The sequence below is a fragment of the Heptranchias perlo genome, unplaced genomic scaffold (genome assembly GCF_035084215.1).
Source record: "Heptranchias perlo isolate sHepPer1 unplaced genomic scaffold, sHepPer1.hap1 HAP1_SCAFFOLD_431, whole genome shotgun sequence".
NCBI classification, from domain to species: domain Eukaryota; kingdom Metazoa; phylum Chordata; class Chondrichthyes; order Hexanchiformes; family Hexanchidae; genus Heptranchias; species Heptranchias perlo.
In genome coordinates, this window is record NW_027139444.1 from 36953 (window position 1) to 61291 (window position 24339).

General features: G+C 53.9%; 1 protein-coding gene across 2 annotated transcripts in view; it reads right to left on the reverse strand.

The window, feature by feature from the left end:
• Window positions 1-812: 812 nt before the first annotated feature.
• The window catches only part of LOC137312779 (netrin-G1-like), a 44036-nt gene continuing 20509 nt past the window's right edge, over window positions 813-24339 (reverse strand). The window contains exons 3-7 of one of the 2 annotated variants that reach the window (XM_067979213.1): window positions 22535-23178; window positions 17450-17622; window positions 14829-14855; window positions 3546-3680; window positions 813-939 (exon numbers count right to left, since the gene is read on the reverse strand). In XM_067979213.1, coding sequence (XP_067835314.1) covers window positions 914-939; window positions 3546-3680; window positions 14829-14855; window positions 17450-17622; window positions 22535-23178 — 1005 coding nt within the window. In that variant the 3' untranslated portion in view covers window positions 813-913. Of the gene's footprint in view, window positions 940-1823; window positions 2203-3545; window positions 3681-14828; window positions 14856-17449; window positions 17623-22534; window positions 23179-24339 lie in introns of those variants that run through there. The other variant, XM_067979212.1, reaches the window with a different exon arrangement.

Below are 24339 nucleotides of genomic sequence, written 5' to 3' on the forward strand. Positions count from 1 at the left end.
GACCCCCCATGAACCCCCCCACCAACGATGACACCCGAACCCCCAGATGACTCCGGAACCCCGATGACAGCCAACCCTCCCCCCCCAGTGACCCCGCAGCCCCACCGCCCCCCCCGCTCCCGCTCCCTGTCGAACACTTACCTGCTCACATCATCTTCCTTGCTCTTCTCCCTTCCGACTGAGACCAGCCTGTCAATCCGGACGGCCTCTCGGGCCAAAAACTGTCAAAAAAAACCTCAAAGACGTCCTGACGTCAAAATCCTAAGGACGTCCGGGAAACCCGGACTCGGGGAAGTCGCCCCCCGCCGACTTCCGGGCTTGGAGTGAAAATTTAAGCCGTCGTCTTCGATCCCCGCCACAAACTCCGTTCCCTCGCTGCTGATTCTACCCCCTCCCCTCCTCCCTGGCCACTGTCTCCGGCCGAAACAGACACAGCTCTCCCCCTCCCCCTCCTTGCCCCCCTCCCCCTCCTCGCCCCCTCCCCCTCCCCCTCCCCCCCTCCCCCTCCCCCTCCCCCTCCGCCGACTGTCTGGGGTCACGGGGTCAGGTCACTCAATCTCCCAGAGTGCAATGCGGCCCAAGCTGTCGATGGCTCCCGTTCAACCGGCTCCTGGAATCAGGGAACCCAGGACTGGAACTGGCCCAGGACACTCCCCCCGAACCCCTCAACCCCTTCCCCGAAAGCCCTTCCGCTCCACCCTGAGCCCCCTTCCTGACCCCTCAGCCCCTTCCTAACCCCCTGAACCCCTCCCCCTCCCCCCTGAACCCCTTCCCCCAGACACACAGTCAGGACCCAGATCAGGAGACCAGGACACTTTCTGCAGCAGCTTTTATTGTTGTCCAGAGTAAAGCATCAAATCCTTTCCTGGATCTTATGACACTTTCCAGAGCTGTAAACTCAGATTCTTTGATGTCAGCACGTTGCAGTTACAGAGAAATCTGTGCACAGGAAAATCATACAAATAAAATAAAACCGTCTCATTCCCCCCGTCGCTGGGAATTACACAGTGAGAGATATATTCATCAACACAAACCGCGATTCACACAAAAACTACATGGAACATTGTGGGATTGCAAGAAAATAACTTCATCTTAATACAAAAGAATCGATAAACGTACTAACACTCTCCACTCACTGCTCAGGATTATTCCCCCATCGCTCTGATGCGCTCCAGGATTACACACAACGGGCACTAAAGCCCAGGTTGTAGGCCGCTCGAAGCCGGCCCACAGATTTCCTCAGGTCACGATGTACCGACAGCAATCCCTCGCAGTGAGTGAGGGAGGGAGAGGGAAGGAGTGACGGAAGGAGTGAGTGAGTGGAGTGAAGGGAGGGAGTGAGGAGTGAGAGAGGGAGGAGTGAGTGAGTGAGGGAGCGAGTGATGAGTTGGGGAGTGAGTGAGGGAGCGAGTGCGTGCATGAGTGAGGAGTGAGTGAGTGAGGAAGTGTGTGAGTGAGGGAGGGAGTGAGTGAGTGAGGGGCGAGCGAGCGAGGGCTGCACCAGAGCGGGGAACGGCCTCCTCTGAGCTCCACAAATTTTCTGCCATGTTTCCTACATTCCAACAGTGACGACACTTCAAAAGTACTTCATTGTCTGTAAAGCTCTTTGGGACGTCCTGAGGTGGTGAAAGGCGCTATATAAATGCAAGTCTTTCTTTCTTTCTTCTTTCCCAAAGCTGGCCATCCGAGGCCAGGCTGGTGATTGGAGAATGAATATTAGCAGCTGCCTCCCTCCCTCCCTCCCTCCCTCCGGCGGGGGGTCTGAAAGTACAGTCCCCACTGACTGCCCATTCCTTCAGGGCTCGGAGATACAGTCGGGCTCGGTGGGTGGGTGGGTGGGCTCAGGCCTGGGTTACAGTTTGCCTTTCCCGGGCCGGAGGGCGGGGACCGTGTTTAACAGGGACGTAGTAAACGCTGGATTCTCCTCCGCTCTTTGCACCTTCCCGTGAGCGTCCGTGGCGCTGGAAGCGGGTCAGAGCGCCGGGCGTCCGTTAGCGGTGGTTAGCAGCGCAGTGAGTGACAGCAGCACCCGGTGTAAGGTGGGGTCCCGGGGGGATTGGGAGACACACCCTCCTGCTTCCTTCCCACACTGGCCTTTCTCACACAGGAGCCCGGTGTAGGGAGCGGGACAGCGACACCTCCCATTGTCCTCGCACACTCCTCCGTTCTGACACCGCGTCAGCAAGTTATCGCACACGCCGGCTGCAAGAGGTCAGAGAAAAGAAACGTCAGGTCACTGGAAATCTCCTGACCTCAGAGATTGTTTGAACTGTCGCCGCTCCCAGTGTTTCACTGTGACACCAACAACTACTTGCATTTATATAGCGCCTTTAACGTAGTAAAACGGCCCAAGGTGCTTCACAGGAGCGTAAATCAGAGAAAAATTAACACTGAACCACATAAGGAGACATTAGGACAGGAGACCAAAAGCTTGGTCAAAGAGGTAGATTTTAAGGAGGGTCTTAAAGGAGGAGAGAGAGGGGGAGAGGGGGAGAGGTTTCGGGAGGGAATTCCAGAGTTTAGGGTCCAGATAGCTGAAGGCACGGCCGCCAATGGTGGGGTGAAGGAAATGGGGGATGGACAAGAGGCCAGAATTGGGGGAGCGCAGAGATCTCGGAGGGGTGTAGGGCTGAAGGAGGTTACAGAGATAGGGAGGGGCGAGGCAACGGAGGGATTTGAATGTGAGGATGTGAATCTTAAAATTGAGGTGTTGCTGGACCGGGAGCCAATGTAGGTCAGAGATCACAGGGGTGATGGGTGAACAGGACTAAATTGATGGTTAAATACAGAAGGAGAGACTGAGGGTTAAATTCTGTGCCCAATTATTGTGTCCAATTCTGGGCACCGCACTTTAGGAAAGATGTCAAGGCCTTGGAGAGGGTGCAGAGGAGATTTACCAGAATGGTACCAGGGATGAGGGACTTCAGTTATGTGGAGAGACTGGAGAAGCTGGGATTGTTCTCCTCAGAACAGAGAAGGTTAAGGGGAGATTTAATAGAGGTATTCAAAATTATGAAGGGTTTTGATAGAGTAAATAAGGAGAAACTGTTTCCAGTGGCAGGAGGGTCGGTAACCAGAGGACACAGATTTAAGGGAATTGGCAAAATAACCAGAGGGGAGATGAGGAGAATTGTTTTTACACAGTGAGTTGTTCTGATCTGGAAGCAGATTCAATAATAACTTTCAAAATGGAATTGAATAAATACTTGAAGGGGAAAAATTTTCAGGGTATGGGGAAAGAGCAGGGGGAATGGACTAATTGGATCGCTCTTTCAAAGAGCCAGCACTGCCTCGATGGGCTGAACGGCCTCCTTGTGTGCTGTCTGATTCGATGAAATGCTCCTCACTGAACTCCAGTCCCTCCCTTTGCGAGGAGCTGTGCCACTAATTGTTTCTCAGGGTGATGGGGGAACCCAGGAGGGCTCCTTGTCTAAAAGCCTTTGTGTTCCCCCCCCTGGTATCTCTGCTATCGGATCCACTGCTGACCCTGACACACAGGAGCCGGGCGGAGTGAGGGAGGGTCTGGTGCTGGAACGGTTACTTACCTCGGCAGCCCCTGTGCCAGTAATATCCGGGCAGGCACTTGTCACACTTGGGCCCTGCTGTCCCCTCCTTACAGTCACAATATCCCGTCTCATTACAGCGATCATGGAGTGAGCCATAGGGGTGACACTGACAGTCTGCAGAAACAAGACAACACACACACTGCACATGGCTGTTCCCAATAAAACCCATCGACACAACCTCAGGGACACAAATGACTCGGGCCCAGGACAGGGGACGAGCCGACTCTGGGGGGAAACAAGTCTCCAACAGTTTACAAACAGCGTCAATCGTCCACACACTGATTGGACACGGCCCGTGTTCCACTCCTTGGGGCGACTGCACACAATTAACGCAGGTTAACAAGACCATAAAAAGCAAACCAAGCTCCAGGGTTCATTATTAGAGAGAGAGAATTCACAATCAGAGAGGTTATGTTAAACTTGTAGAGAACCTTGGTTAGACCACACTTGGAGAACTGTGCACAGTTCTGGTCTCCATATTATAAAAAGGATAGAGAGACACTGGAGAGGGTGCAAAAATTCATCAGGGTGATACCAGGACTGAGAGGTTATAAATATCAGGAAAGATTGAACAGGCTGGGGCTCTTTTCTCAAGAAAAGAGAAGACTGAGGGGTGACCTGATAGAGGTCTTCAAAATTATGACAGGGTTTGATAAGATAGACGGAGAGAAGATGTTTCCACTTGTGGGGGAGACCGAAACTCGGGGCCATAAATATAAGACTGTCATTAATAAATCCAATAGGGAATTCAGGAGAAACTTCTTGACCCAGAGAGTGGTGAGAATGTGGAACTCGCTCCCACAAGGAGTAGTTGAGGCGAATAGCATCAAGGGGAAGCAAGATAAACACATGAGGGAGAAAGGAATAGAAGGATATGCTGATAGGATGAGATGAAGTAGGGAGGGAGGAGGCTCATGTGGAGCATAAATACCGACATAGACCAGTTGGGCCGAATGGCCTGTTTCTGTGCTGTACATTCTCTGTAATTCTATGTGTGGAGAATGGGAAGGAGATGAGGAAATGGAGAGAGAACATTGATGTTGGACAATGGGGGAGGGTAACATTGAGCAGAGGCGAGTGATGCTGCTACGATGAAGGATGTTCGTTTGCCGAGAGTACAAACAACATACAAATTCCAGAAAAACAATGGAGACAGGGAAGCAATGATTATATCGTCACAACACAGGGCTTTCAATTTACCTCAGGGCCAGGCCTCATCGCTAGGGAAAGGTCGGACCGGGTCTGATCTCTGGGGAAAGGTCGGACCGGGTCTGATCTCCGGGGAAAGGTCGGACCGGGTCTGATCTCTGGGGAAAGGTCGGACCGGGTCTGATCTCCGGGGAAAGGTCGGACCGGGTCTGATCTCTGGGGAAAAGTCGGACCGGGTCTGATCTCTGGGGAAAGGTCGGACCGGGTCTGATCTCCGGGGAAAGGTCGGACCGGGTCTGATCTCTGGGGAAAGGTCGGACCGGGTCTGATCCCCGGGGAAAGGTCGGACCGGGTCTGATCTCCGGGGAAAGGTCGGACCGGGTCTGATCTCTGGGGAAAGGTCGGACCGGGTCTGATCCCCGGGGAAAGGTCGGACCGGGTCTGATCTCCGGGGAAAGGTCGGACCGGGTCTGATCTCTGGGGAAAGGTCGGACCGGGTCTGATCTCCGGGGAAAGGTCGGACCGGGTCTGATCTCTGGGGAAAGGTCGGACCGGGTCTGATCTCTGGGGAAAGGTCGGACCGGGTCTGATCTCCGGGGAAAGGTCGGACCGGGTCTGATCTCTGGGGAAAGGTCGGACCGGGTCTGATCTCCGGGGAAAGGTCGGACCGGGTCTGATCTCCGGGGAAAGGTCGGACCGGGTCTGATCTCCGGGGAAAGGTCGGACCGGGTCTGATCTCTGGGGAAAGGTCGGACCGGGTCTGATCTCTGGGGAAAGGTCGGACCGGGTCTGATCTCTGGGGAAAGGTCGGACCGGGTCTGATCTCTGGGGAAAGGTCGGACCGGGTCTGATCTCTGGGGAAAGGTCGGACCGGGTCTGATCTCTGGGGAAAGGTCGGACCGGGTCTGATCTCTGGGGAAAGGGGAGCTGATTCCTTTTGCTCAGCCCTATCGAAGGTTCCTTTTTGTTTCTTTATCTTGTTTCGGGCTGAAATCTGAAGGGTGAAGGAAGGAGGCGAGAGCGGAGATTGTAACAGGAACTGACCTAGGCAAACGTTGTGATGGTCCAGCTCTGCTGACGGGTTTCGGTGATAGCCCAGTCGGCACAACTGGCAGTGTCGGCCTCTCGTGTTGTGCTTACAGCTCACGCAAATGGTGGTGGTGAGCAGCTCGATGTAACTGCACCGGTTCGAGTGGCCGAAACATTCACAGTCTTGCAAGGAGAAGACAGAAAGTGTAGACGGGACGTAGACAGGACGTAGACGGGTCGCAAACTGCAAGCGGGTCACATGCTGCAGGAATGAGAGGCGGAGGGGAAATGTCTGGAATGGGAGGGAGGGGAGACACTGAGACTTTTAGCAGTGAGGGGAGAACATCAGACTCCTGGCTCGATACGGTCACATTGAATCAGGCAGATGGCGATGGATGGGAACGTTCCAGGGTTTATAGAGTCCGGTGGTGTGGCTCAGTGGGCAGCACTCTCACCGCGGAGTCAGAAGGTCATTGGTTCAAGCCCCACTCCAGAGACTTGAGCCCAAAATCCAGGCCAACACTCGGAGTGCTGTACTGTCGGAGGGGCAGTAATGAGGGAGTGCTGCACTGTCGGAGGGGCAGTAATGAGGGAGTGCTGTACTGTCGGAGGGGCAGTAATGAGGGAGTGCTGCACTGTCGGAGGGTCAGTAATGAGGGAGTGCTGTACTGTCAGAGGGTCAGTACTGAGGGAGTGCTGCACTGTCAGAGGGTCAGTAATGAGGTAGTACTGTCGGAGGGTCAGTAATGAGGGAGTGCTGCACTGTCGGAGGGGCAATAATGAAGGAGTGCTGTACTGTCGGAGGGTCAGTAATGAGGGAGTGCTGTACTGTCGGAGGGGCAGCAATGAGGGAGTGCTGTACTGTCGGAGGGGCAGTAATGAGGGAGTGCTGTACTGTCGGAGGGGCAGCAATGAGGGAGTGCTGTACTGTCGGAGGGTCAGTAATGAGGGAGTGCTGTACTGTCGGAGGGTCAGTAATGAAGGAGTGCTGTACTGTCGGAGGGTCAGTAATGAGGGAGTGCTGTACTGTCGAAGGGTCAGTCATGAGGGAGTGCTGTACTGTGGGAGGGGCAGTAATGAGGGAGTGCTGCACTATCGGAGGGTCAGTAATGAGAGGGGGCAGTAATGAAGGCAGTGCTGTATTGTCGGAGGGGCAGTAATGAAGGAGTGTTGTACTGTCGGAGGGGCAGTCATGAGGGAGTGCTGCATTGTCGGAAGTCCTGTCTTTCGGATGAAACATTAAACCGAGGCCCCGTCCACCCTCTCAGGTGGACGTAAAAGATCTCATGGCAGTATTTCGAAGAGCAAGGTAGTTCTCACCGTTGTCCTGGCCAATATTTACCCCTCAATTCAACGTCACTAAAAAGAAATTATCTGCTCTTTATTTATTGCTGTTTGTGGGATCTTGCTGTGTGCAAATTGGCTGCCGCGTTTCCTACATTACAACAGTGACCACACTTCAAAAGTACTTCTTTGGTTGTAAAGCACATTGGCATGTCTTGAGATTGTGAAAGGCGCGATATAAATGCAAGTCTTTCTTCATCTTTCTGCTGTAAGCCAGTCGCATTGTTTGAGAGCTCCTCCTTTGCTTTGTGTTAGTGACCTCCAGTGATGAGATACTTGGCCGTGTCTGACCTTGCTTTGTGTTAGTGACCTCCAGTGATGAGATACTTGGCCGTGTCTGACCTTGCTTTGTGTTAGTGACCTCCAGTGATGAGATACTTGGCCGTGTCTGACCTTGCTTTGTGTTACTGACCTCTAGTGATGAGATACTTGGCCGTGTCTGACCTTGCTTTGTGTTAGTGACCCCTAGTGATGAGATACTTGGCCGTGTCTGACCTTGCTTTGGATGAGCTGCGTCAGCAATTATTACTCCCAGATGGAGAACAACGCGTGGTCTGAACAGAACATCTGTACTGTGCGCACAAACACATCGACTCGAGACTGCACGGGACAGCAAGTGGGTCCGAGAGACAAGCAACCAGACACTTCCATCAAAACCCAACAAATATTTCTGAAAATTGTCACAGATTTCAATCTGCTGCTTTCAGACAGATGTTTGTAATGATTTCAATCTGCTGGGGTGAGACAGATGTTTGTAATGATTTCAATCTGCTGGGTTCAACAGATGTTTGTAATGATTTCAATCTGCTGGGGTCAGACAGATGGTTGTAATGATTTCAATCTGCTGGGGTCAGACAGATGTTTGTAATGATTTCAATCTGCTGGGTTCAACAGATGTTTGTAATGATTTCAATCTGCTGGGGTCAGACAGATGGTTGTAATGATTTCAATCTGCTGGGGTCAGACAGATGGTTGTCATGATTTCAATCTGCTGGGGTCAGACAGATGTTTGTAATGATTTCAATCTGCTGGGGTCAGACAGATGTTTGTAATGATTTCAATCTGCTGGGGTCAGACAGATGTTTGTAATGATTTCAATCTGCTGGGGTCAGACAGATGTTTGTAATGATTTCAATCTGCTGGGGTCAGACGGATGTTTGTAATGATTTCAATCTGCTGGGGTCAGACAGATATTTGTAATGATTTCAATCTGCTGGGGTCAGACAGATGTTTGTAATGATTTCCTGCCAGAAGTAACTTTTCAGCTGATAGATTTTTTTAAAGATGATGTCAGCAGTGAAACCTCACTATCCACAGGATATTGGAACAGGAGGAGGCCATTCAGCCCCTCGAGCCTGTTACACAGGAACAGGAGGAGGCCATTCAGCCCCTCGAACCTGTTACACAGGAACAGGAGGAGGCCATTCAGCCCTTCGAGCCTGTTACACAGGAACAGTAGGAGGCCATTCAGCCCCTTGAGCCTGTTCTGCTGTTCATATAAGGTCATGGCTGATCTGTACCTCAACTCCATTTACCCGCCTTTGCTCCGTATCCCTCGATACCCTCACCCAACAAAAATCTATCGATCTCATTCTTGAAAGCTCCAATTGACCCCCAGCATCCACAGCCTTTTGGGGGAGAGAGTTCCAGATTTCCACTCCCCTTTGTGTGAAGAAATGCTTCCTGACATCACCCCTGAACGGCCGAGCTCTAATTTTAAGATTATTCCCCCTTGTTCTGGACTCTCCCACCAGAGGAAATAGTTTCTCTCTATCGACCCGAGCACATCGTTGAATCATTTCAAACACCTTGATCAGATCAACCCTCAATCTTCTAAACTCAGGGAATACAAGCCTGGTTTATGTAACCTGTCCTCTTAATTTAACCCTTTTAGCCCTGGTATCATTCTGGTGAATCTGCGCTGAACCCCCTCCAGGGCCAATATATCTTGTCCACGTTGAACTCCATCTGCCTCAGTTTTGCCCACTCACTCAGTCTGTCCATGTCCCTTTGTAACTTCCTGCTCTCATCCCCACGACTGACTGTGTCTCCGAACTGAGTCTCACAAACTTCAATAAAAATAAACTCCTTCTTGCAGGGGTCAAGTCGCTCAGTTGAAAATATATTTTTTGCTGATGATTTTATTCAATCTGAACAAATGGTCACAGTTTCTGACCCTCGCCCACAGATAATAACAACAACCTGCATTTATATAGCGCCTTTAACGTAGTAAAACGTCCCAAGGCCCTTCACAGGAGCGATTATCAAACAGAATTTAACACCAAGCCACATAAGGAGATATTAGGACAGGTCACCAAAAGTTTCATCAAAGAAGTGGGTTTTAAGGGACATTATAAAGGAGGAAAGAGAGGTGGAGAGGCGGAGAGATTTAGGGAGGGAATTCCAGAGCTTAGGGCCTCGGCAGCTGAAGGCACGGACGCCAATGGTGGAGCGAAGGAAATCGGGGATGTACAAGAGGCCAGAATTGGAGGAGCGCAGAGATCTCAGAGGGTTGTAGAGCTGGAGGAGGTGACAGAGATCGGGAGGGGTGTAGTGGTTGGAGCTCGAAGCCGAGCGAACGCTAATTAGCTGGAATCTGGTCTGTGGAGCCGATGATTTAATGGGGGGAGGCCGGTGACAGGCTGTTATTATGGGATTTCAGTAATTCGAGTAGGTTGAGTGTTTGAAAGACAAACTGTGTAATCCAGTATCTGACTGAGTCTCCCTGTTATTATTCAGCGAGACTGAATCCAGTAACAATCACGGTCAGTCATTAAGGACAAAGTAGATAATCATTGAAGACATTAGAACGAGTTTATCTTTCGTTAAGTTTGTGCCAGTGATGAAGGTTTTGATGGTCTGTTTTTTCATGTCGGTTCTGGCTGTACCTGGGCAGGAAAGGGGCAGGTTTGGGTCCAAAGTGTAACGTTTCATAGAAACCCAGGGTGTCCCAGTCCCAGTCCCAGTCCCAGCATCGCACATGTTCCTGTCCAGTATCGGACTGTGATACGGACACTCTGTCCCGGTCAGTACGGGGAGTTATGGACACTCTGTCCCGGTCAGTACGGGGAGTTATGGACACTCTGCTCCCGGTCAGTACGGGGAGTTATGGACACTCTGTCCCGGTCAGTACGGGGAGTTATGGACACTCTGCTCCCGGTCAGTACGGGGAGTTATGGACACTCTGCTCCCGGTCAGTACGGGGAGTTATGGACACTCTGCTCCCGGTCAGTACGGGGAGTTATGGACACTCTGTCCCGGTCAGTACGGGGAGTTATGGACACTCTGCTCCCGGTCAGTACGGGGAGTTATGGACACTCTGTCCCGGTCAGTACGGGGAGTTATGGACACTCTGTCCCGGTCAGTACGGGGAGTTATGGACACTCTGTCCCGGTCAGTACGGGGAGTTATGGACACTCTGTCCCGGTCAGTACGGGGAGTTATGGACACTCTGTCCCGGTCAGTACGGGGAGTTATGGACACTCTGTCCCGGTCAGTACGGGGAGTTATGGACACTCTGCTCCCGGTCAGTACGGGGAGTTATGGACACTCTGCTCCCGGTCAGTACGGGGAGTTATGGACACTCTGTCCCGGTCAGTACGGGGAGTTATGGACACTCTGCTCCCGGTCAGTACGGGGAGTTATGGACACTCTGTCCCGGTCAGTACGGGGAGTTATGGACACTCTGCTCCCGGTCAGTACGGGGAGTTATGGACACTCTGCTCCCGGTCAGTACGGGGAGTTATGGACACTCTGCTCCCGGTCAGTACAGGGAGTTATGGACACTCTGCTCCCGGTCAGTACGGGGAGTTATGGACACTCAGTCCCGGTCAGTACGGGGAGTTATGGACACTCTGTCCCGGTCAGTACGGGGAGTTATGGACACTCTGTCCCGGTCAGTACGGGGAGTTATGGACACTCTGTCCCGGTCAGTACGGGGAGTTATGGACACTCTGCTCCCGGTCAATACGGGGAGTTATGGACACTCTGCTCCCCGTCAGTACGGGGAGTTATGGACACTCTGCTCCCCGTCAGTACGGGGAGTTATGGACACTCTGCTCCCCGTCAGTACGGGGAGTTATGGACAATCTGCTCCCGGTCAGTACGGGGAGTTATGGACACTCTGTCCCGGTCAGTACGTGGAGTTATGGACACTCTGTCCCGGTCAGTACGGGAAGTTATGGACACTCTGTCCCGGTCAGTACGGGGAGTTATGGACACTCTCTCCCGGTCAGTACGGGGAGTTATGGACACTCTGTCCCGGTCAGTACGGGGAGTTATGGACACTCTGTCCCGGTCAGTACGGGGAGTTATGGACACTCTGTCCCGGTCAGTACGGGGAGTTATGGACACTCTGTCCCGGTCAGTACGGGGAGTTATGGACACTCTGTCCCGGTCAGTACGGGGAGTTATGGACACTCTGTCCCGGTCAGTACGGGAAGTTATGGACACTCTGCTCCCGGTCAGTACGGGGAGTGATGGACACCCTGCTCCCGGTCAGTACGGGGAGTTATGGACACTCTGTCCCGGTCAGTACGGGGAGTTATGGACACTCTGCTCCCGGTCAGTACGGGGAGTTATGGACACTCTGTCCCGGTCAGTACGGGGAGTTATGGACACTCTGTCCCGGTCAGTACGGGGAGTTATGGACACTCTGTCCCGGTCAGTACGGGGAGTTATGGACACTCTGCTCCCGGTCAGTACGGGGAGTTATGGACACTCTGCTCCCGGTCAGTACGGGGAGTTATGGACACTCTGCTCCCGGTCAGTACGGGGAGTTATGGACACTCTGCTCCCGGTCAGTACGGGGAGTTATGGACACTCTGCTCCCGGTCAGTACGGGGAGTTATGGACACTCTGTCCCCAGTCAGTACGGGGAGTTATGGACACTCTGCTCCCGGTCAGTACAGGGAGTTATGGACACTCTCTCCCGGTCAGTACGGGGAGTTATGGACACTCTGTCCCGGTCAGTACGGGGAGTTATGGACACTCTGTCCCGGTCAGTACGGGGAGTTATGGACACTCTGTCCCGGTCAGTACGGGGAGTTATGGACACTCTGCTCCCGGTCAGTACGGGGAGTTATGGACACTCTGCTCCCGGTCAGTACGGGGAGTTATGGACACTCTGCTCCCGGTCAGTACGGGGAGTTATGGACACTCTGCTCCCGGTCAGTACGGGGAGTTATGGACACTCTGCTCCCGGTCAGTACGGGGAGTTATGGACACTCTGCTCCCGGTCAGTACGGGGAGTTATGGACACTCTGCTCCCGGTCAGTACGGGGAGTTATGGACACTCTGCTCCCGGTCAGTACGGGGAGTTATGGACACTCTGCTCCCGGTCAGTACGGGGAGTTATGGACACTCTGTCCCGGTCAGTACGGGGAGTTATGGACACTCTGCTCCCGGTCAGTACGGGGAGTTATGGACACTCTGTCCCGGTCAGTACGGGGAGTTATGGACACTCTGTCCCGGTCAGTACGGGGAGTTATGGACACTCTGTCCCGGTCAGTACGGGGAGTTATGGACACTCTGCTCCCGGTCAGTACGGGGAGTTATGGACACTCTGCTCCCGGTCAGTACGGGGAGTTATGGACACTCTGCTCCCGGTCAGTACGGGGAGTTATGGACACTCTGCTCCCGGTCAGTACGGGGAGTTATGGACACTCTGTCCCCAGTCAGTACGGGGAGTTATGGACACTCTGCTCCCGGTCAGTACAGGGAGTTATGGACACTCTCTCCCGGTCAGTACGGGGAGTTATGGACACTCTGTCCCGGTCAGTACGGGGAGTTATGGACACTCTGTCCCGGTCAGTACGGGGAGTTATGGACACTCTGCTCCCGGTCAGTACGGGGAGTTATGGACACTCTGCTCCCGGTCAGTACGGGGAGTTATGGACACTCTGCTCCCGGTCAGTACTGGGAGTTATGGACACTCTGCTCCCGGTCAGTACGGGGAGTTATGGACACTCTGCTCCCGGTCAGTACGGGGAGTTATGGACACTCTGCTCCCGGTCAGTACGGGGAGTTATGGACACTCTGTCCCCGGTCAGTACGGGGAGTTATGGACACTCTGCTCCCGGTCAGTACGTGGAGTTATGGACACTCTGCTCCCGGTCAGTACGGGGAGTTATGGACACTCTGCTCCCGGTCAGTACGGGGAGTTATGGACACTCTGCTCCCGGTCAGTACGGGGAGTTATGGACACTCTGCTCCCGGTCAGTACGGGGAGTTATGGACACTCTGCTCCCGGTCAGTACGGGGAGTTATGGACACTCTGCTCCCGGTCAGTACAGGGAGTTATGGACACTCTGCTCCGGTCAGTACGGGGAGTTATGGACACTCTGCTCCCGGTCAGTACGGGGAGTTATGGACACTCTGCTCCCAGTCAGTACAGGGAGTTATGGACACTCTGCTCCGGTCAGTACGGGGAGTTATGGACACTCTGCTCCCAGTCAGTACGGGGAGTTATGGACACTCTGCTCCCGGTCAGTACGGGGAGTTATGGACACTCTGCTCCCGGTCAGTACGGGGAGTTATGGACACTCTCTCCCGGTCAGTACGGTGAGTTATGGACACTCTGTCCCGGTCAGTATGGGTGTTGATTTGGGTGCTGAATGCAGCCGATGGTTTGGAATGACACGGACAGCATGCGAAGGGTTAAATAAACGGGAACGAGTTCATGCAAAATACGGGAAACGAAGGTGAAGAGATTGAGGCCGAGAGACACTCGTCCAGTTCCCATTTCTGTATCTGGGAGAACGGGATTACAACAGGTCCCGATTGATCTCGGTATCAGGAACCAGACAGCTTTCCACAAACACACTCAGTCCCTGTTCACACCTACACCTGTTCCACACTCAGTCCCTGTTCACACCTACACCTGTTCCACACTCAGTCCCTGTTCACACCTACACCTGTTCCACACTCACTCCCTGTTCACACCTACACCTGTTCCACACTCACTCCCTGTTCACACCTACACCTGTTCCACACTCAGTCCCTGTTCACACCTACACCTGTTCCACACTCAGTCCCTGTTCACACCGACACCTGGTCCACACTCAGTCCCTGTTCACCTACACCTGTTCCACACTCAGTCCCTGTTCACACCTGCACCTGTTCCACACTCACTCCCTGTTCACACCTACACCTGTTCCACACTCAGTCCCTGTTCACACCTGCACCTGTTCCACACTCAGTCCCTGTTCCCACCTACACCTGTTCCACACTCAGTCCCTGTTCACACCTACACCTGTTCCACACTCAGTCCCTGTTCCCACCTACACCTGTTCCACACTTAGTCCCTGTTCACACCTACACCTGTTCCACACTCACTCCCTGTTCACACCTACACCTGTTCCACACTTCATCCCTGTTCACACCTACACCTGTTCCACACTTCGTCCCTGTTCACACCTACACCTGTTCCACACTTCGTCCCTGTTCACACCGACACCTGTTCCACACTTCGTCCCTGTTCACACCTACACCTGTTCCACACTTAGTCCCTGTTCACACCTACACCTGTTCCACACTCACTCCCTGTTCACACCTACACCTGTTCCACACTCAGTCCCTGTTCACACCTACACCTGTTCCACACTCAGTCCCTGTTCACACCTACACCTGTTCCACGGTCAGTGAGACAAGAGGTGGGGGTCGAGGGGAAGGTTCGCTCCAGATACAGAAATGGGCTCTGGGTCAGCAGGTCTCAGGTCAGAGAGCGTAGGTCCTACTTACGGTCACTGGGGACGGTGTTCGGGAGGCCTGGAGAGGGAAACGGAAACAAAAATCAGGGCCTGAGTTCAGGTGTTTGTGTCGAACACGGATTATAAAGTATTTTAGTGGAACAATGTGTCAGAACACAACGTAAACACATTACAGTGAAAGGAGACTTCTTCAGAGTGAAGGGAGGGGGAGGGGGAGAGAGAGGGAGAGGGGAGAGGAGGGAGCAGAGGGGGAGGATTGGGGAGAGGAACAGGAGGAGGGGAGAGGGGAGAGAGGGCGAGGGGGAGAAGTAGAGGAGGGGGAGTGGAGTGGGAGTGGAGGGGGAGGGGTATTGGAGGTGGAGTAGAGATTGGAGGGGGAGGGGAAAGGAATGGGAAGGGAAGACCAGAGAGGGGGAGGAGAGGGGAGGGGGAGTGGAGGCGGAGTAGAGATTTGAGAGGGAGGGGAAAGGAGAGGGGAATGCAAAGGAGAGAGGGGGAGGAGGGGAGACGGGGAGGAGGTGGGGTGAAGAGGGAGGGGGGAATGGAGGTGGATTGGAGATTGGAAGAGGAGGGGAGGGGAGAGGAGAGAAATGGGAAGGGGATTGGATGGGTTGGGGGAGGAAGAAGGGTGGGTTGGGGGAGGGATTGTCGGTTGGGGAGATGGTTTGAGGGGTTGGGATTGTCGGTTGGGGAGGGGGTTTGGGGGGAGGGGTTGTCGGTTGGGGAAGGGGTTTGGGGGGGGAGGGGTTGTCAGCTGGGGAGGGGGTTTGGGGGGAGGGGTTGTCGGTTGGGGAGGGGGTTTGGGGGGGACGGATTGTCGGTTTGGGAGGGGGTTTGAGGGGAGGGGTTGTAGGTTGGGGAGGGGGGTTTGGGGGGAGGGGTTGTCGGTTGGGGAGGGGGTTGTCGGTTGGGGAGGGGGTTTGGGGGGAGGGGTTGTCGGTTGGGGAGGGGGTTTGGGGGGGAGGGGTTGTCGGTTGGGGAGGGGGCTTGGGGGAGGGGTTGTCGGTTGGGGAGGGGGTTTGCGGGGGAGGGGTTGTCGGTTGGGGAGGGGGTTTGGGGGGAGGGGTTGTCGGTTAGGGAGGGGGTTTGGGGGGGAGGGGTTGTCGGTTGGGGAGGGGGTTTGGGGATAATCCAGGAGTCACAATCACAGACTGAGCCCCACCTTGAGGAATTGATGCTCCGCCCCTCCCCCCCGGATACTGAGAATCAGCGGCCAACACACGGCCCCTGGGGTCACTGGGTCACACGGCCCCCGGGGTCACACGGCCCCCTGGGGTCACGGGGTCACATGGCCCCCGGGGTCACCGGGTCACACGGCCCCCGGGGTCACCGGGTCACACGGCCCCCGGGGTCACGGGGTCACACGGCCCCCGGGGTCACGGGGTCACACGGCCCCCGGGGTCACGGGTTCACACGGCCCCCGGGGTCACAGGATCATGGGACTCAATCTCCCAGAGTGCAGTGCGGCCTGGGCTCTCGATGGGGCCGCCATCGCCGCCTCCGTTCAACCGGCTCCTGGAATCGGGGATCGACAGAGAAAGGGGCCGCGGGGGAAATTCACACCCTCGGGGATCGACAGAGAAAGGGGCCGCGGGGGAAATTCACACCCTCGGGGATCGACAGAGAAAGGGGCCAGGGGGGAAATTCACACCCTGGGGATCGACAGAGAAAGGGGCCAGGGGGGAAATTCACACCCTGGGGATCGACAGAGAAAGGGGCCAGGGGGGAAATTCACACCCTCGGGGATCGACAGAGAAAGGGGCCAGGGGGGAAATTCACACCCTGGGGATCGACAGAGAAAGGGGCCAGGGGGGAAATTCACACCCTGGGGATCGACAGAGAAAGGGGCCGGGGGGGAAATTCACACCCTGGGGATCGACAGAGAAAGGGGCCAGGGGGGAAATTCACACCCCGGGGATCGACAGAGAAAGGGGCCAGGGGGGAAATTCACACCCTGGGGATCGACAGAGAAAGGGGCCGCGGGGGAAATTCACACCCTCGGGGATCGACAGTGAAAGGGGCCGCGGGGGAAATTCACACCCCGGGGATCGACAGTGAAAGGGGCCGGGGGGGAAATTCACACCCTGGGGATCGACAGAGAAAGGGGCCGCGGGGGAAATTCACACCATGGGGATCGACTGAGAAAGGGGCCGCGGGGGAAATTCACACCCCGGGGATCGACAGTGAAAGGGGCCGCGGGGGAAATTCACACCCCGGGGATCGACAGTCAAAGGGGCCGGGGGGGAAATTCACACCCCGGGGATCGACAGTGAAAGGGGCCGGGGGGGAAATTCACACCCCGGGGATCGACAGAGAAAGGGGCCGGGGGGGAAATTCACACCCTGGGGATCGACAGAGAAAGGGGCCGCGGGGGAAATTCACACCCTGGGGACTGACTATCGCCCCCTCCGGACCCCCTTCCCCTCCCCCTCGTGGTCCCCTCCCCCTGGAGTCAGTCCTTATTCCTGTTCTCTGTCTCTGTCCAATCTCCCGCTCTGAGTCTCTGTTTACACATTAATTCATTCACAAACATCCATTTGCTTCTATTTTGGAATCGGTGCATTGCCGGGAGTTGGAATTAGAATGAAATCTGAACCGAAACCCAAGGTGCCGCCGGTATCAGGCAGGGCCGGAGAAGCCCTCGTTACTCACAGATATTGGCCGTCCCTTTGGGGATCGGGAGGTACGAGCCGGCTCTCCACGGCCGGCCTTGAAAGCCTTTCTTGCATCTCCCGCAGTCCGGCCCCGTCGTGTTGTGCTCACACTCGCAACTCAGCTTCCCCTTCTCCAGGACACAGTTGTTGGCGTGAAGATTGCACTTACACCTGGCAAAAAAACAAGGGGACAAGCTGGTTTAAAATGATCCCGAGCAGCTCCGTTACACACCGGACTCTCTGCTCCGGGGCTCAGCTCTCCCTTTACCAGCTTAGGTTCCTGGTGTCTCCATCACAGGAAGGTCCTGGATCCCAGTTAAAGGTCATTGCAGAATTTTAAACTGATGCAAACCCCTTCCTGCAGAACATGGGCAGCCTGTGATCCCCTCACACAGTCTCCCCTTTCCCCAAACTGGACCCAGTGACAAGATCTCAGGCCCGAACTGCACAGGACGACAAACCCAGTACAGAGTGATTCCCAGCATGGGGCAGTTCCCAGCACGGGGCAGTTCCCAGCACAGGACTATTTCCAGCACAGGACTATTTCCAGCACAGGGCAGTTCCCAGCACAGGGCAGTTCCCAGCACAGGGCAGTTCCCAGCACAGGGCAGTTCCCAGCACAGGGCAATTCCCAGCACAGGGCAATTCCCAGCACAGGGCAATTCCCAGCACAGGGCAATTCCCAGCACAGGGCAATTCCCAGCACAGGGCAATTCCCAGCACAGGGCAATTCCCACTGACTGGAGCAGCAGAGACCAGGAACATGGGTCAACCCTAAAAAGAGAAAGAACTCCCATTTCTACAGAGCCTTTCGCCACCTCAGGACGTCCCAAAGTGCTTTACAGCCAATAAAGTAAATTTGAAGTGTAGTCACTGTTGTAATGTAGGAAACACAGCAGCCAATTTACGCACAGCAAGATCCCACAAACAGCAATGTGATATTGAGATCTCGCCTCTGAGTCAGAAGGTCATAAGTTCAAGCCCCGCTCCAGAGACTTGAGCAAATAATCCAGGCCGGCACTCCCCGGTGTCAGTATTATGGGAATGCTGCACTGTCAGAGGGTCAGTACTGAGGGAGTGCTGTACTGTCAGAGGGTCAGTACTGAGGGAGCGCTGCACTGTCAGAGGGTCAGTACTGAGGGAGCGCTGCACTGTCGGAGGGTCAGTACTGAGGGAGCGCTGCACTGTCGGAGGGTCAGTACTGAGGGAGCGCTGCACTGTCGGAGGGTCAGTACTGAGGGAGCGCTGCACTGTCGGAGGGTCAGTACTGAGGGAGCGCTGCACTGTCGGAGGGTCATTACTGAGGGAGTGCTGCACTGTCGGAGGGTCAGTACTGAGGGAGCGCTGCACTGTCGGAGGGTCAGTACTGAGGGAGCGCTGCACTGTCGGAGGGTCAGTACTGAGGGAGCGCTGCACTGTCGGAGGGTCAGTACTGAGGGAGCGCTGCACTGTCGGAGGGTCAGTACTGAGGGAGCGCTGCACTGTCGGAGGGTCAGTACTGAGGGAGCGCTGCACTGTCGGAGGGTCAGTACTGATGGAGCGCTGCACTGTCGGATGGTCATTACTGAGGGAGTGCTGCACTGTCGGAGGGTCAGTACTGAGGGAGTGCTGCACTGTCGGAGGGTCAGTACTGAGGAAGTGCTGCACTGTCGGAGGGTCACTACTGAGGGAGTGCTGCACTGTTGGGAGGGTCAGTACTGAGGGAGTGCTGCACTGTCGGAGGGTCAGTACTGAGGGAGTGCTGCACTGTCGGAGGGTCAGTACTGAGGGAGTGCTGCACTGTCGGAGGGTCAGTACTGAGGGAGTGCTGCACTGTCGGAGATACTGTCTTTTGGAAGAGATGTTAACCCGAGGTGGGGGTAAAAGATCCTCGGGTCTTGAGGGAAGTGGCAGTGGGGATTGTGGATGCTTTGGTAATAATTTTCCGAAATTCTCTGGACTCGGCAAAGGTCCCGGCAGATTGGAAAACTGAAAATGTAACACCCTTATTTAAAAAGGTAGTAGACAGAAGGCTGGAAATTATAGACCAGTTAGCCTAACATCTGTGGTGGGTAAAATTTTGGAGTCTATTATTAAGGAGACAGTAGCAGAACATTTGGATAAGCATAATTTAATAGGACAAAGTCAGCATGGCTTTACGAAGGGGAAGTCATGTCTGACAAATCTGCTTGAGTTCTTTGAGGACATAATGTACAGGGTGGATAAAGGGGAACCAGTGGACGTAGTGTATTTAGACTTCCAGAAGGCATTCGACAAGGTGCCACATAAAAGATTATTGCTCAAGATAAAGAATCACTGGATTGGGGGTAATATTCTGGCATGGGTGGAGGATTGGTTATCTAACAGGAAGCAGAGAGTTGGGATAAATGGTTCATTCTCGGACTGGCAACCAGTAGCCAGTGGTGTTCCGCAGGGGTCGGTGCTGGGTCCCCAACTCTTTACAATCTATATTAACGATTTGGAGGAGGGGACCGAGTGCAACATATCGAAGTTTGCAGATGATACAAAGATGGGAGGGAAAGTAGAGAGTGAGGAGGACATAAAAAACCTGCAGGGGGATATAGACAGGCTGGGTGAGTGGGCGGAGATTTGGCAGATGCAATACAATATTGGAAAATGTGAGGTTATGCACTTTGGCAGGAAAAACCAGAGAGCAAGTTATTTTCTTGATGGCAAGAGACTGGAAAGTACTGCAGTACAAAGGGATCTGGGGGTCCAAGTGCAAGAAAATCAAAAGGTTAGTATGCAGGTGCAGCAGGTGATCAAGAAGGCCAACGGAATGTTGGCGTTTATCGCTAGGGGGATAGAATATAAAAACAGGGAGGTATTGCTGCAGTTATATAAGGTATTGGTGAGACCGCACCTGGAATACTGCATACAGTTTTGGTGTCCATACTTAAGAAAAGACATACTTGCTCTCGAGGCAGTACAAAGAAGGTTCACTCGGTTAATCCCGGGGATGAGGAGAGGTTGAGTCGATTGGGACTCTACTCATTGGAGTTCAGAAGAATGAGAGGCGATCTTATTGAAACATATAAGATTGTGAAGGGGCTTGATCGGGTGGATGCGGTAAGGATGTTCCCAAGGATGGGTGAAACTAGAACTAGGGGGCATAATCTTAGAATAAGGGGCTGCTCTTTCAAAACTGAGATGAGGAGAAACTTCTTCACTCAGAGGGTGGTGGGTCTGTGGAATTTGCTGCCCCAGGAAGCTGTGGAAGCTACATCATTGAACAAATTCAAAGCAGAAATAGACAGTTTCCAAGAAGTGAAGGGAATTAGGGGTTACGGGGAGCGGGCAGGAAATTGGACATGAATTTAGATTTGAGGTTAGGATCAGATCAGGCATGATCTTATTAAATGGCGGAGCAGGCTCGAGGGGCCGATTGGCCTACTCCTGCTCCTATTTCTTATGTTATGTTCTTATGTTCTTATCCCACAGCCATTATTTCAAAGAAGAGCGGGGGAGTTCTCCCCGGTGTCCTGACCAATGTTTATCCACCAACCAACATCATGAAACAGATTATTTGGTCATTATCACATTGAAGAGGGTTTAGTCGCTGTGATGGGAGTTTACAGTTTCTGGGGAAGGTCGGTCTGGGATCACCTCCTTGTGAAATATATATTTTAATGTTCTAAAGGACACAATCGCATCGCTGACATTAACAGTGACTGTGATGAAGATTTCCCTTTAGTAAATACGATGTGGAAAGGCCCAGTGTGTTGTGAGGGTTTCTGTGTTGTAAAGTGTGAGATCGCTGGTCTCGGGGATTCTGTGCTAACAGCATCGGGCCGCTGTTTAACTCACTGGGAAGGTGAAGCTTCAAAATCTGCAGATTGGTCCTCACACATTCAGCACATTTGCTGTTCTCGGCACGTTTTGCTGAACTAAGCAGAAACCCAGACAGTTCCTTGGAGGCAAATTAACCTCAGCGTAAACATTTTCCTGTTCCTGTTCTCGAATTAGTGTCTGAAGATTCTCCTGGACTAAAAGCTCGAGTGAGTCTCCCAGATGCTGAGTGCAGAATTTCTCATCTACAGGCTGCCCCCCGGTGACATCATCTGAAAACACAACGTCAGGTTCCACATGTACACTGACGACACCCAGCTCTACCTCACCCCCACCTCTCTCGACCCCTCCACTCTCTCTGATTTGTCACGCTGCTTTTCCAACAGCCAGTACTGGAGGAGCACAAATTTCCTCCAATTAAATATTGGGAAGACCGAAGCCATTGTCTTCAGTCCCCGCCTCAAACTCTGTTCCCCAGACACCGACTCCATCCCTCTCCCCGGCCACAGTCTGAGGCTAACTCTGCTGCCCGTATCCTAACTCACACCAAGTCCCGTTCTCCCATCACCCCCGTGCTCGCTGACCTACATTGGCAACGCCTCGATTTTAAAATTCTCATCCTTGTTTTCAAATCCCTCCATGGCCTCGCCTCTCCCTATCTCTGTAACCTCCTCCAGCCCGACAACCCTCCGAGATCTCTCCAATTCTGGCCTCTTACGCATCCCCAATTTTAATCACTCCACCAATGGCAGCCGTGCCTTCAGCTGTCTAGGTCCGAAGGTCTGGAAATCCCTCCCGAAACCTCGCGACCTCTCCACCTCTCTCTCCTTCTTTAAGACGCTCCTTAAAACCTCCCTCTTTGACCGAGCTTTTGCTCACCTGTCCCTATATTTCCAGATGTGGCTCAGTGTCAAATTTTGTTTGATAATCGCTCCTGTGAAGTGCCTTGGGATGATTTACTACGTTAAAGGGGCTATGTAAATGCAAGTTGTTGTTCTTATTGATGATAGTATTCCCTCCAGATGTTAGCCCTGATAGAATGCCCTCCAGATGTCAATTGATAGTATATCCGAGATGTTTGCCCTGATGGACCATCCCCCAGATGTTTGCCCTGATGGACCGTCCCCCAGATGTTTGCCCTGATGGACCGTCCCCCAGATGTTTGCCCTAATGGACCGTCCCCCAGATGTTTGCCCTGATAGACTATCCCCCAGATGTTTGTCCTGATACAGCGCCCCCTGGATGTGAAGTGTGGGATCAGTGACCCTGAGCAGAGGTGACGAGGAGCTCTCACCGTCCGTGAATCTCCACGTTGGAGATGGCGTAGAAGTATTTGGAGAGGTTGAGCCGGTCGACGCTGGTGGCCCCGGTGGCCGGCCGGAGCAGCCTGACCCGCAGGTCGGTCAGGGTGAAGAAGTCCCTCAGGTCCTTGGTGGTGTCCAGCTGGCCGTAGAGCGAGGCCATGTTGCGGAGAAGGGGCCCCCCGAACAGGGCGAACCGCTCCCTGATCTCGAAGCGGACCGTCTTGTCCACCTTCCACACGTAGCCCCTGGAGTCCTCCTCCGTGCAGATGATGTCCAGCACCGAGGCTGGGCTCAGATCCCGGACCGTTCTCCGCTCCATCCCGAAGGAGTTGAGGCAGTCGGCAGCGTAGAACTGGTAGGGCTGCCACGTCCGGCCGTGGTCCAGAGATTTCTCCAGGACCATCTGCTCCGGCCGGCCCGACTCGAAGGTGATGACGATATCCTCGGTCAGCTCGATGGTCTTGCCCCAGGACAGGGTGATATTGACCAGGAGGGGCTCGGGGAAACTCCTCCAGGAGACGCTTTGCCAAAAGGTGTTTGGGATCCTGCCCTCGTGATCCAGCATCAGCTCGGGGGGGTGTGCGAGCTCGGGCGTGCGAGCGTCACACTCGTTGTTGCACATGTAGGGGTTCTCCTGGAAATGGGCACAGAGCAACACGGGTTAGATACAGAGTTAGGCCCCATCTACACTGTCCCATCAAACACTCCCAGGGCAGGTACAGCACGGGTTAGATACAGAGTAAAGCTCCCTCTACACTGTCCCAACAAACACTCCCAGGGCAGGTACAGCACGGGTTAGATACAGAGTAAAGCTCCCTCTACACTGTCCCATCAAACACTCCCAGGGCAGGTACAGCACAGGTTAGATACAGAGTAAAGCTCCCTCTACACTGTCCCACATCAAACACTCCCTGGGGAGGTACAGCACGGGTTAGATACAGAGTAAAGCTCCCTCCACACTGTCCCATCAAACACACCCAGGGCAGGTACAGGATTAGATACAGAATAAAGCTCCCTCTGCACTGTCCCATCAAACAGTCCCAGGGCAGGTACAGCACGGGTTAGATACAGAGTAAAGCTCCCTCTGCACTGTCCCATCAAACACTCCCAGGGCAGGTACAGCACGGGTTAGATACAGAGTAAAGCTCCCTCTACACTGTCCCATCAAACACTCCCTGGGCAGGTACAGCACGGGTTAGATACAGAGTAAAGCTCCCTCTACACTGTCCCATCAAACACTCCCAGGGCAGGTACAGGATTAGATACAGAGTAAAGCTCCCTCTACACTGTCCCATCAAACACTCCCAGGGCAGGTACAGCATGGGTTAGATACAGAGTAAAGCTCCCTTGACACTGTCTTGGAATCCAGGAATATCGATCCACTCTGATTTTCTCAGGGATAAGTTTTGATTAAACTGTACGCGCTCCATCTCACTGCACTCTGTGCTGGACGGTTAGACAGCTGGTTAATTATATCGCTGTAGTGTCGAGGAATGATTCTCGCTCTGTCTAACTAAAAATAGCTTCACACCACTAAAATATTTAGAGACCTGAATTGTAAAACTACACAGGAATTGGAAACACAACTGTAAGATCCCACCTTATCCTCACTGAGGGTGATTCCCCGTCACTGGGAGTGATTCCCCGTCACTGGCGGTGATTCCCCGTCACTGGGGGTGATTCCCCGTCACTGGGGGTGATTCCCCGTCACTGGGGGTGATTCCCCGTCACTGGGGGTGATTCCCCGTCACTGGGGGTGATTCCCCGTCACTGGGGGTGATTCCCCGTCACTGTG